Raw genomic sequence first — 13,547 nt, 5'->3', positions numbered from 1 at the left:
GCCTGAAGAGAGGGAAAGAGAGGGAGGAATGATGAGTCAGCGGGGCAGTCAGAATACAGACAATACTTATTATGTTTGCCATCATATATGGGCATGGGTCATGGTGCCGCAAAACAATTACAATCACTGGTCACAGATCACCCATAACACATATAATAATTATGATAAATTTTGAAATATTGTGATAATTGCCAAATGTGACACTGATCTAGAAAGTGAGAAAACACTGTTGGAAAAATGGTGCAGATTGACTTGTGTAACTCAGGGTTGCCACAAGCCTTCAATTTGTAAAAAATACAATGTCTGTGAAGTGCAATGAAACAAAATGCAATAAAATAAGGTATACCTCTATTAGGGTTAGGGCTAATTTACATAGCACTCTTTATCTGTAGAGTAAGATGTAGTGATTGCTGGCAGTAATACAGTTCTTCCAGGTACAGGTAGTTTGAATACAAGGTAATGGAACTCTGTTTCTCCCCAATATAATGACCAGAATATTGATTAGGGTTTGCATTGTCTGAGTCTCACAGAGGTCCAAACTGTTAGTGACTAACCAATGTGTTATTCATTTTTTTCTCACATAAAAGAAATCTTTAGGTAGGCAATTCAGGGAAGGCTCAGAGGCTCCAGGGTGTAACGGGGTCAGGCTCCTTGAACCTCAGAATTAAGCATGGCTGCATGAATTCAGCTATCCCATTAGTATTCCAGCAAGCAGAGAAAAGAAAGAGCCCCCAAAGGGCTCACCTCCTGTCTTAGTCCATTTGGGCTCTTGAGTAGCAAATCCAATTATATTATGAGTTTGGCATTTAAACAATTTCCAAAGAAGGAAAGATGCTGCAGCCCTGAGGTAAGCATGTAACTTCCCAAGGCAGCTGCTTTGAAGGGTAATACTCATTTGCCATGATTGCTGGGTGGTGGTGATGGGGATTCATGTTGAACATCAACTTTTTAATCAAGACAGAACTGGTTTTAAATACTGGAGACACCACTTATCTCAGTACAAAAATTAAAGAAATATAGCACAGAGACTAAGCTCTATATGATAGCTTGGAGTTAGCCTACCTGACTTTGAATCCTAGCTCTGCCATTTTCTAGCTGTGTGGCCTTGGGCACGTTTAAACTTTCTATGTTTCACTTCACTCATTTGTAAATTGAGGATGCTAAACGTGCCTACCCAAATGGTTGTGACGACCATTAAATGAGTTAGTCAATCAAAAGCACTTAGAACAGAGTCTGGTACATAAAGAGTGCTCAACAAGTATTATCTACCATTATCATCATTTCCCACTGTACCTGGTATCCCATACCTGCTAGCTCCCATCCTTCTACAGAGCATGAGTAGCATTCTGAGGGGGGAAATTTTGACACTGAAGGGTGTATTTTGTGATCTTGGGGGCAATCCTGAATTTTCTTTAATTTTCTTCTTTAGTATTTTTTTCAATGTTTAAAAAATGACTTACTGGCAGAATTATAATGCCCCAATGGAAACCTTAACACTGGATAACCAGTACTACGCCTCCTAGACTCCATTGCTGGCCATATATCTCCTTGAGCACTGACTGGCCATCATGTTCAGCAGCTTGCTGACCCAGGGACTGAAAATGTGGGCTGCCTCCCTCCTCTCTTCTTCTCTTTCCTCTTCTTTGTTCACATTAAGCAGAAACTATAAGACACTGTATACCACCCAGGCTTTCTTTCCCCTTTACTCCTTATCAAATGCAATACCAAGTGGTCTCCAGCTATTATCCTCTGCTTGAAGGAAAACTTTTGAGCTCTGTGATTGGTTCTGACCCCAAGAAATGGCATTATGTACTCAGTCAATGGGTCAGGTGACAGCAGGGTGCTCCACACTTACAGATGGCCTCTGACTGCAAAACTGCAGAGCCACAGGAGGGAGAGGAGGTGTTTCAGTGGGTTTAATAATTTTCCTCAGACAACTTGTGATTGCATGGTAACAACTCTGTATCTTCATTAGAGATGCAAAAGCTTTTACTTTGTTTTGTAATTGAAATATAAAGAGCAAGAAGAGTTTTAAACCGAGGGACATTAAGTAGAGAATTTGCAGATATCCCGTAGTCTGTTCCTTTATTGGTGATCTGTGTGAGCAGTCTCTGGGATGGAGAAACTGAACTAAGCTCTGCTTCCACGAAAAGCACGAATCATTATGTATCTGGGGCTCTAAGGTCTATCCTGGGCATTTTCCCTGAAAAGCTCTCTTGTTTAATTGCCAAAGACAAGGCTTCTCCTTCATTGTCTTCAAATCCCTGCATCTGAAGCCCCAACTGCTCATGTCTGTATCAGGTAGGGCAGGAAATCAGCAAACAGAAGCAACTCTGAAGAGATGCATTTGGGTCCCATATAGATAACTTTTCACTTTATCTTATAGACTCTTTTCCCCCTTTTTACCTCAGTTTTTCTGCACTACAATAGGGTGTGGGTTTCATTTTTTTCCTTTTAAACCATTTTAGTGGCACTCCACTGTGCCTCTCTGCACTTAGAGTAATAAAAACTCTTCCCAACAGCCCATTTTGTCCAGCCAGTAGAAAGACAACTTTTCCATCCTTACCCTCCACTCCTGTTACCTGCCCCCCCCCCCATTTTCCCTTGGAATGACCCACTGGGAATAAAGGCCTTTCTCACTAGGAGAGGCTGAGTGATGCTCTGGAGAGGACCACAGCTTTGACAGGGTCATGTTTGTGATATCACTGGCTCTTCAATCACATTGCCAAAGTATTTTCAATAGAATGTGTGAAGAATTTGAACTTGAAAAAATTATCTGCCAAGAGTCAACTTTTCTTTAGCTATTTGAAATGCTTCTCATAAGACCTTAATTCAGTCTCACTACACTTTTACAAGTTAATGTTTATTTCCCACCCCTAATACTCTGATGTACATGTTGACAATGTGGCAGCATCCCAAACTCTAGGAAACTTCTGGCTATACCGGAATGAAGACAATGTACAGTGTATAAACAGGAACCCAAAATTCAACATTAAAAAAGAGAGAGATCTGTTGTCTCTAGTTATATATACATTTATAAATATATATGTATATATAAGTCTCTATTATGAGTTTTCTGGAAACATTAAAATGTTGCCACATGCATCTTTATTCTCCTAGCGCTTTCAGTCAATCGTCGGCAGCCGTCCGTCTCGAGAGACGATGGTGTAGCTTCTTAAGAGTCTATCTGCATCGCCGAGAATGGCTGTGCAGTCCGACTCGGGAGTGACATGGTATCTGTCTCCTCCCATGTTGAATCGACATCTTGCGATGACGCTGAAGCTACAGAGCCTGGGCAGGGTGATATGGAGGGTCTGCTGTTGCCCATGCAGCAGACACCCCCTCTCTTCGCAGCTGAGGGATCCAAGGGAAAGACGTAGTCAATACAGCTTGGCTTCAGGTGCGCCGCAGGAGTTGCCGGTGTTGACTACAACGTCAAACCGCCTTAGGGACTCCGGCTCCGGATTTTCTGTCGGGGTTTACTCCCTTAGCCTTTCCCCTGAAGAGGTATGCCGCAAGGCAGCGGAGGTTTTTTGGAGTCGGAGTTTTCCTTCTCTGATGTGCCCTGACTGGAAGATCGAACCAGCGACACTTAGCTCGCAGGCCGACGCTCAATCCACTGAGCTAAACCAGCCAGGGCATTTTCAGTCAATAATGACAGTTAATGTTGCACACCATTCTGTGTGCCGCCTACTCACAGGCTCATTCACTCATTCAGCAAACACGGTATACCAGCCAGGATGCAGGCCCTGGGCCAGGCACTGAGCTTGGATACAGAGGTAAGAGAGCATTCTTGCCATTAAAGAACTCAGGTTCTAGTGGAAAGACGAACAAGTGAAGAGATAATTACAAAGTAAGATTGGTAGTAAATGCTATGTTAGAGAAATTAACAAGTGCTACAGGAACGCAGGGAAGAAAAGTTGTTAACATGACTGTAGGATGAATACATCTACCAACAACTGAGTGCCAAGCAGGAACAGAAAACAAAAATAAATTTTCTGCCTTCACAGAGTTTACATTCCAGTGTAGGAGACAGACAATTAAAAAAAGGATGTAATGTCAGGATTCAGGATAGTGTTATACAAGAGAGGTTTGTGTTGAGTCTGGAAGGGTATATAGGTGTTAGTAAAAACAGGGGAAAAAAAAGAAAAGAAAAAAGAAAAGGCACTCCAAACAAAAAAACAAAAAAAACCCCAAAACGCTGGGGGTGGAGGAGAGATGGCTGGAGAGGAGGGAGGTGGGAGGCAGGAATGGGTGAGAAAGATCATGAAATATTCCCAAAAGGGAGTTATTAGGTGCTATGGAAGGAGTAGGGTGCATTTTCCCCCTGGGTTTGGAAGAGCATTCATTCATTGGTTGTCAAAATCAGAAAGGATACTAAGAGGTACAAATAAATATGCTTTGTTATTTTTCTGATCAAGTGGTTTGGAGAGGGTGAAGTAATTTGTCCCAGTTCACCCAGCTAGTCGGGGGCAGAACCAGGATAAACCCAGTTTTCTGTAGAACTCAGCCCAGGTCTTTCGCCCGCCCGCGTGCCGGAGAAGCTACTGGCTTAGAAAGGCACCCTAAGTCTCCCGCTCGGGGCGCACACCGCCGGCTACTGGAGAGTCCCCGCAGAGCTCCCTTTTCCCCGCCGCTCCCCTTTCGGCCTCGCGCGGCGGCTCCCCAGGCCCCTGCCCGCTGCCCTAGTGCCGCCCGATCGCCCGAGCTGGAAGGGGCGGAGAGAGCGACGTTTCCCTGGTCCGCGGGGTCCCGGGGGCGCGCTCAGGCCTCCAGTCCACTCTATTTGTTGCCCTTCACCGCTTTGGGGCACCCTGGCCGGGAGATGTGGCGCCCGCTGCCCGGGTCCGGGTGTGACCTGGGCATCAGCATTGCCGTACGGTGTCCCAGGGCGGGTGGCCCGGGCGGCGGCGAAGGCTGAACCCTGTTATTAGCGGAGAACGGCCCTGTCTCCAGCACAGTCCTTTTGGAGGCTTTCCCCGCCCGGGACCCTAAAGCAGGGCTCCCCGCCACCCCCGCCCACCCCTCGGCCCCACCCATCCTCCCGCCCCGCCACCTCCTCCCGCCCAGGGTCCGGGTCTGGCCGGCGCGCCGTGGAGCAAGGGCCGGCGCAGCCAGGGCGCGAACTCCGAGCCATGGGAGGCTCCCACTCTCAGACCCCGAGGGGCCGGGAACTGGCAGGGGAGAGGCCCCCGAGACCCAGAGAAGCCGCGTGAGTCCCAGAGGCCTCCCCGGGGCCGCTGTTTGGGGGTTTGCGTGCTTGCCGGGAATGAAACGCCCGGCGCCTGTCCCACAAGGTCTGGGAAGGTGGGGTTCCCGCTCGCGCCCGCAGGGGCGCTGGGACTCAGGGGTTGGCCTGGCGGGACATCCCACTCCGAGCCTCGCCCTGCAGGGTCCTGGGGGAGCCCGGCCTGCCACGACCTCACCGCGACAAAATCGCGCTCAAGCAGGACTGCTGCCCTCCTGTTCTCGCTGCGCGGGTGGGAGAAGGGGACCTCAAGTTTTCCAGACTTGTTCAAGCAGGGAAACTCACGTGTGCTAAAGAGCTCTGAAACATTAAAGAGACAGAGCTATTTGCAGGGAGGGGAGATAGTAGCATGGAGCTCGAGTCTCAAAGATAACTCAGCTCCTGTCGGCCTTCAGGATTCAGGGATTTTGATGCAATGCTTGCCGCTCATGAGAACTCCCTCTCTTGTTTGTTCCGAGGTCTTCATGGTGATCTCAGAGAAAGGGCTGTATTGTACCAGCAGCAATTAGGCTTTTGTTCAGGGACAGCCACAATTGGGAACACCAAGTACTGAAATGCAGGCATTTTTAGAGAAAATGATTAGAGCAAGTTGCACTGTGTAAAAGATGGCCATGTCTCTTGCCAGAGAGGATGCGTTGACAGCTATTTATTTGAGAACCCAAACAATCTTAAGTGTTTAATTTAAAATTTTTTAGACTGTGTATGAGCCTTAGAGGTGAGGTCATGTCAAAGAATCCACAGTATTTTAATTCAGCCAATGGCAAAGGTGTTTAGTTTGAGAGAGATACACTCAGCCGTCACATATAGGCAGCCTGGGCCATGGAAGAGCTTTTTGATCATCTTTTCAAGGCAAAGTAGCTTCTCGAATATCCAAATGATAGATGTGTTAGTTGTACCTTCTGGTGTTTACATATGATCACTAATCTAAACTTAATTCAGGCAGGTTGTTCATCATAAGAATAGCTGAGAGTGATTGAACACATAAAATGTGGGAAACCCTGTTCTAAATGTTGTGTTACTTAATCCCCAAGAACACTGAGTTAGTTTCTATTGTTGCCCCATTTTACTGGTGAGGAAACTGAAGCGCAGAGAGATTAAGTGACCTGTCCAAGGTCACATAGATAGTGTGGAACCAGGTTGTCTAACTCCAGAGCTTGTGCTGCAGCTGCCTCCTACAGCAGAGTTGGGACTATCCTATGAAACAAACTTTAAACAAATTTTATTGATTGATTGATTTGCGAGAGAGAGAGAGGGAGGGAGGAGAAAGGGGTTAGACAAAAAGGAGAGACACACATCTATTTGATGTTCCACCCGTTTTTGCATTCCCTGATTGCTTCCTGTATGTGCCTGGACCTTGGTATATGGAGAAGATGCCCTAACCAGCTGAGCTACCTGGCCAGGGCAGAAACAAACTTTTATATCTGCTGGCAGAACACACCCCATTTTTTTCTTCAGTTCTTAGCGAATAAGGGAGAAATCTGAATTAGCAATACTTAAGACCGAATAAGAGGAACCTGCCAAAGTTGATCTAATTTTTTAAAAAACAAACATAAGACGCAGTAGAACCCTGAGATGAAGTTAAAAGTTTTGGAGGCAGATAGCCCTGGATTTAATTCTAGGCTCTGCTCCTTGACAGCTGGAGAGCTTTTATCTGTTCCTTAACCTGTGCCTGTTTCCTTGTCAGTAAAAGGTGAACGAAAACCATGTTGACTTCATGGGCTGTTCTGAGGATGACACAAGATCATGTATATATGAATAAAAGTTATAGTTTTATCTCTGAGAAATATATTGTTTTAGCCAAGGATAATAATTAACTAATCTTTGTGAACATGTGGCCATATTTGTGTGTGTGTGTGTGTGTGTGACTTGAAAGTAAATATTGGAACTATTCACTGACAGCATGCTGAAGAAATGAACTCAGTGCTTTCTGTGTAGGATTCAGTTAGGGTGAGGAATTTGATTCTCAATTGTTAAATTATCCAGTGGTTTGGCAATAGATAGAAGATATATCTCTCTCCAATGAGGTTCTGCATGTACCGTATGTATTTAGCAAGTCTCACCTAATAAAGATCAACATAAAAGCTTATCCTTGGTCTTCACCTGGGGAATACGGCCTGGGGATGCCCTACCCTACTCATCTGAATACATTAAGAAGCACATAAATGCATGTAGGCAGTGTTGGGATTGTTAACCTCTTTGGAGTGTGCGGGCTGTGCTTAATGAGTCAACCCTACAAACCAGTTGGCATGTCGCTGGTGAAAGTCTCTTTAGAAATATGATTCCATGCCTGTAATATAAATGAAAAGCAAAAAGTATGCTTTTGTCCAAATTGCGCCTTGTTCAGATGTGCAAGCCACAAGTCTCTCCAGGGTCTAAGAAAGTGGGGGATTCATTGTTACATGTCAGCAGGCTGCAGATTTCCTGCCGGACATGTGGCTGTTGTGGATAACACTGACCTCAAGGAAGTTCTCTTGCTTCGGCTGTTGCATTTTCATAAACCATTGTTCCTTTTTATAAAAAAATACATGAAAATCTCGCAAGTAAAAGCGTTACTGTGGGCATTTGTCTTTTGAGGGAGAAATTATGTTTCAGAATGTTCCCAATTTATATTGCAGAATAATTTAATCAAGTACTAAGTGTAACCAGATAAACCTCTAAGCAGAGCTCTGTTGTGAAATAAAAACAAATATGGATATACGTGCAAAAAAATGTCTGATTTTAAGATAAAACCCATTATGTTTTTAATATTGTAGTTGTCTACCTTCCCCACAACCAAGGAAACAAGTGAGCTGGCTTTGATAAAAGCTAGGGGACATTCCACTTCATTTATTAGGGAGGCTGCACAATCTGGTGATTAAATGCAGAAGCTGGAGAATGAGGCCGACCTGGGTTGAAATTCCAGCTAGACTGCATGCTAATTTAGTTCAGGAAGCTTTGGAAAATAATTTAACTCTTCAGTTGGGCAAATTTCTGCATCTTTAAAATGTCAATAATAATCATACCTACTTTTTGAAGTGGTGTATATATATTACTAGTGCAGAGCCTAGTACTGAATGAGTGATCAATATTTGAGGTATTATTAATACATTCACATGTGCATGTGCCTATGGAGCAGACTGTGTGCTCAGTTCTTTGCATAGGTATACATTGGCCTTTTAATGTTTTTATTACTCAAAAAACTTCATTTTTTAAATTTAGCTTTCTGATTTGTGCATGTGCTTTCAACACTTTTCACGATGGTATTTATGCTGCTCAGTAAGCAAAGCACACTTGATCCTGTCGCGGACACACTTAGCACACCTGGATCCACCACAGGTCCTGCTGACATGTTTTTTTGTTTGTTTGTTTCGGACAACCTCATTAGAACTTTAGGTCTCAGTGTCATACTCGGCATCCTTGACCTGGGCCCATATATATTTTGATGCTTTCTCCACCTTCTTGGTGTAAAGGTAAACAACTCTTAGTACGGCTTCAGGACAGCCTAGTTTTATAGAGGCTGTCTCGTAGGACAGCCTCTGACTGCATGTCGAACGCTGGACTCTTCCAAATGCCTGTAGAAACTATCCCCAGAAGAGGGAATGTATATTTTTGAGTAAGGCAGGGTCTCTTCTAAACAAGTGAACCTGTTCAGGTAACAAGGCAATAACTTTTTCAAGTCAGTTAATTTCCATTTTCCAGAAAGATCAAGTAGATGGACATGTGTTCGGGGAAAAGGTGGTTTGGTGAAATGTTTGAAATCACTGATTCCTTGGTTGATTATTTTCAGTATTGTGTCCAGGGTGGGTTTCCTAAGAGCAGTAAATAATCTGTGTAATCGAAGAATGACATAAAGCAGAAACTATTATTCATTAAGGAATATGATGTATAACTAATTCATCTAGTACTTGTTGAGCTTGTGTGTCTGAAATGCAAGATGTGCACCTGTTGTCAATTCTTACTGAGTTTCTGGCCCAATCTTTGATTGCTTTTGAAATATAGCATAATGGAGTAGGTCAGCGGCAAACTGAGAAAGAGTTTCTGAGGTCTGGAGTGTTTTTTGCCGTGAACCTTTCTGATCATGTGAATTAAATGCAGGTTCTACAGTGTTCTGGTGAACTTCAAAGTCAGCAATTACTAAGCTAAAGGGCCTCTTCATGGGCAAGTCACTGTGGGACTGATGTCTTTGACATGAAGAGGGAGGTGCTGACTTTGAAGTTTCAGACCCAGGAAAACATGACTCAAAATAAGGAAACTTAGGGAACAATATTTCTGAAAACCATTGCTTTCAAGTTCATAATGTTATCCACCACCTTCTCACCACACAATTTTGATTGTCATTAAAAACATTTAAGTTCCCAATTGCTATAGGAAATTTTAAATGTCCATGTAAAATGTTTTAGTGCACAATTAAGAGAGATTTAGAGAAAGTTTGTGGAAAGACCCAGAAAAACCAGCTATATGAAGAAAAATACCAAGAATTATAATGTTTAACTTGAAGGGTGCGCTTGAGAGATGTGGGAGGGAAAAAAAAATATATATATATATATATATATATATGATGTTGGCTATCTCTATCTCCAGTGAAACCATTCCAAAAGGAAATGGTTTGAATTACATGTCAAGGGAATTATTTGTGTGTGTATGTTGAGTTTAGATATCATAACGTCTAGACTGTGGGGGTAGTTGAAACAGTAAAGAGATTTAATAAGGGAAGAAAAATCCCTCTCCGAAAATCATTGAAAGGTTAAGATAGATACTCTATCAAGGACTGGAACTAAGGGGGTTCAAGTATAGTTTTGCTCCAGTTTCTCCCTTGTTTTAGCTTGAGTGGCCAATTGTGCCCCACCCCCACCTCCCCTCCACAGCCTCTCCCAGCTGGTACATGTTTCGTATTAAAAATCAAGAAGAGAAAAGGGATAAAAGGGGACACAGCTGCTGGTGTACTGTGCTAGAAAAGTAGAGTATCTAATGTTTGAGTTGGTTAGTAGCCGTAGTGGGCTGCTGGATCTGTAAATTTGTTAACCAAAGGTCAGGAGATGAACTTGTAGTGTCTTGAATGGTCATGGAACATGGAAGTCCATCTTCTGAGGAAGCTCACTGTGGCTACCATGGGGTGCCTTTTTTCTGCATTTTTTTATTGTGGTAAAATATATATAACAAAATTCACCATTTTAATTATTTTTACGTGTGCAATTTGGTAGCATTGAATACATTCACAGTAGTGTAAAACCATGACAACTATCTATTTCCAGAACTTTTTCATCATACCAGCCAGCAACTTTGCACCTATTAAATAATAGCTCCACATTCTCACCTCCATTGACCCCTGGTAACCTTTATTCTATTTTCTTTCTCTATCTGCCTATAGATCTCTCCTGTAAGTGGAATTATACAATGTTTATCCTTCTGTGTCTGGCTTACTTAGCATAATGCTCTCAATGCTTCATCCACTTTGTAGCATGTATCAGAATTTCATTCCTTTTAATAGCTGAATTATACACAGACACACACATAAATACAGCACCATTTGTTTATCTATTCATCTGTTGATGGACACTTGGGTCCATCTTTTGGCTATCGTGAATAATTCTGCTATGAACAGGAGTGTGCAAGTATCTGTTTGAGTCTGCTTTCCACTTTTTTGGGTATATGCCTGGGAATGAAATTGCTGGATCTTATGGTAACTCTATGTTTAACTTTTTGAGGTACCACCAAACTGTTTTCCACAGGACTTCACCATTTTACATTCTCACCAACAATACATGATGGTTCCAGTTTATCCACATTCTTTCTAACACTTGTTACTTTCTGAGATATGGTTTCTTTTTAAAAAAATTAATCAGTATCCTAATGGGTGTGAAGCGGCATCTCATTTTGCTTTGATTACATTCCCTAATAACTAGTGATGTTGATCGTCTTTCCATGTGCATTTTAGCCATTTATATATCTTCTTTGGAGAACTGTTCATTCTCCTAATGTTCCAAATTTTGCTAAGTTTTGAAATAGGTTGTTTGCCTTGTTGTTGTTGAGTTATATGAGTTCTTTATTACATTATGGATATTAATTACTTAACAGATGGATGATTTGCAAATGTTGTCTCCCATTCTGTGAGTTGCCTTCTAACTGCATTGATAGTGTCCTTTGATGCAGACAAGTTTTTAATTTTGGTGAAGGCCAATTCATGTATTTTTTCCTTTCATTGCTTTGTGCTTTTAGTGTTACAACCAAGAAATCATTGCCAGTCCTGGCCAGATGGCTCAGTTTTTGGAGTGTCCTCCCATACACCAACTGAACCTGCGTTCAGTCCCGGGTCCAGGGGACATACTTAGGTTGCACGTTCAATCCCTGGTCAGGTGCATATGGGAGGTGGCCAATTCATGTTTCTCTCTCACATTGATCTTTCTCTCTCTCTCCCTCTCCTCTCTCTCCCTCTCTCCTTTTCTCCCTTTATCTCTAAAATCAGTGAATATGTCCTCAGGTGAGGATTAAAAAAAAAAAACAAACATTTCTAGCCCTGACTGGGTAGCTCTGTTGGTTCAAGCGTCATCCCGATATACCACGGTTGTGGTTTTGATCCCTGGTCAGGGCACATACAAGAAGCAACCAATCTCCCTGGGCAGTGCAGCTCAGTTGGTTTGAGCATAGACCTGTAAACTGGAAGGTTGCAGGCTCAAGTTCCAGTCAGGCACATGCCTGGGTCACAAGTTTGGTCCCCAGTCAGGTCACGTGCAAGAGGCCATTGACCCATGTTTCTCTCTCATATCAATGTTTTTCTCTCTCTCCCTCTCTTCCCCTCTTTTTAAAAACAATAAGCATATCCTTGGGTGAGGATTTTAAAAAACAACAACCAACGAATGCATAAATGGGTGGAACAACAAATTGATGTTTCTCTCTCTCCCTTCCTTGCTCTCTCTCTAAAACAATTTTTAGAAAATATTCAAGAAAAGAAATCATTGCCAAGCCCAATGTTATGAAGATTTTCCCTCATGTCTTATTCTAAGAGTTTTATAGTTTAGCTCTTAGGTTTAGACCTTCTACTTATCTTTAGTTAAGTGTTGCATGTGGACCTAGTTTTCCCAGTACCGTTTGTTGAAAAGAGTATCCTCTCCCGATTGAGTGGTTTTGCCACCTTTATTGAAAAATCAATAGACCATGTATGTGAGGGTTTACTTGTGGGCTTTCAATTCTATTCCATTGATCTATCTGTCTGTCTGTATTCTGGTGCCACACTGTTCATGTTAAGCATGACCCAGTGGTGTCAGGAGCCTGTCACAGTTGAGGAGTGGTGAGGATTTGCGGGTGGGGGGGACATGGAACGGGCTGGGGGGTGGGTACTAGAAAGCAATGAGACTGGAGAAGTGGATACGGGCTGGGTGCTGAGGTCTCTGTGGGCATGTGGGAGTTTGGACTTAACGCCAGGAGCCACAGATGGAAAGTTTTCAGCCAAGGGATTGGCCAAGCCACCGTGGCTCCCCTGGACTGAACTGGGGAGAAGTAATCTCACAGAGGGTCTCAGCCAAATGGCGGGGGTACCCAAAACAACAGCTTTTGGTAATTCTCTCCAGCACCTCACTGCCTACCCCAGGCAGCACATTCAGGGGACTAGATTTTCCGTTTTCAACATCTTACTTTGTCCTTATTTTAGTATATTAGCAATTTGGTAGCATGTAGAAACATTTTTATTTTTCTGATTTTCCAAATTTTCTATAACAAACATATATTCCTCTTATAATCATAAATTATTGTACATTGAAAAAAATCTGAAAATTTAGAAAATGCTGAAAACTGTGAAGAAAATGAACCACTCATAATCTCATCACCCAGGGATGACTGTTAATCTGATGAGTGGTACATTTTGTTATAATCTCTTTTTTTCAGTAAATGTATTTTTCATTCTTTTTTTCACTTAACATTATAAACATTTCTCTGTATCATTTGCTGAATTCAAAAATATCATTTTATTGCTTGCTTAATGGTACATTTTCTTCCTGTACCTTTATTTTTTTCTAAATGGTTGATATTTACATTGGTTATAGTTATTATTCATATAAATTACACAGTTAATAAATATACTTATAATTCTTTTTGCATATCTGATTAATAGCAGGATACATTCCTAGAAGTTTAATTACAGGGTCAAAAGATGTGAACATTCTAAAGGTTACGTTTATGTATTACAAATTATATTGTCAAATTACTTCCCAAAAAGTAATACCAAATTATACTCCTCCACCTGTAGCAGTATAGCATCCTTCCCATATGTTTATAGCATCCTTTCCAATGTCGGGCACTGTCATTTTAAATATTTGCGAGTTTGGTA

General features: G+C 42.4%; 1 protein-coding gene across 2 annotated transcripts in view; it reads left to right on the top strand.

The window, feature by feature from the left end:
- The first annotated feature begins 5,104 nt into the window (after window positions 1-5,104).
- The window catches only part of TACC1 (transforming acidic coiled-coil containing protein 1), a 79,833-nt gene continuing 71,390 nt past the window's right edge, over window positions 5,105-13,547 (top strand). For both annotated transcript variants that reach the window (XM_090258957.1, XM_090258955.1), the window contains exon 1: window positions 5,105-5,212. In XM_090258957.1, coding sequence (XP_090115083.1) covers window positions 5,136-5,212 — 77 coding nt within the window. In that variant the 5' untranslated portion in view covers window positions 5,105-5,135. The remainder of the gene's footprint in view (window positions 5,213-13,547) is intronic.

This window comes from Furipterus horrens, unplaced genomic scaffold (genome assembly GCF_987537825.1).
Source record: "Furipterus horrens unplaced genomic scaffold, mFurHor1.1.pri manual_scaffold_12, whole genome shotgun sequence".
Taxonomy (NCBI): domain Eukaryota; kingdom Metazoa; phylum Chordata; class Mammalia; order Chiroptera; family Furipteridae; genus Furipterus; species Furipterus horrens.
This window is presented reverse-complemented; position numbering and strand designations above follow the sequence as displayed.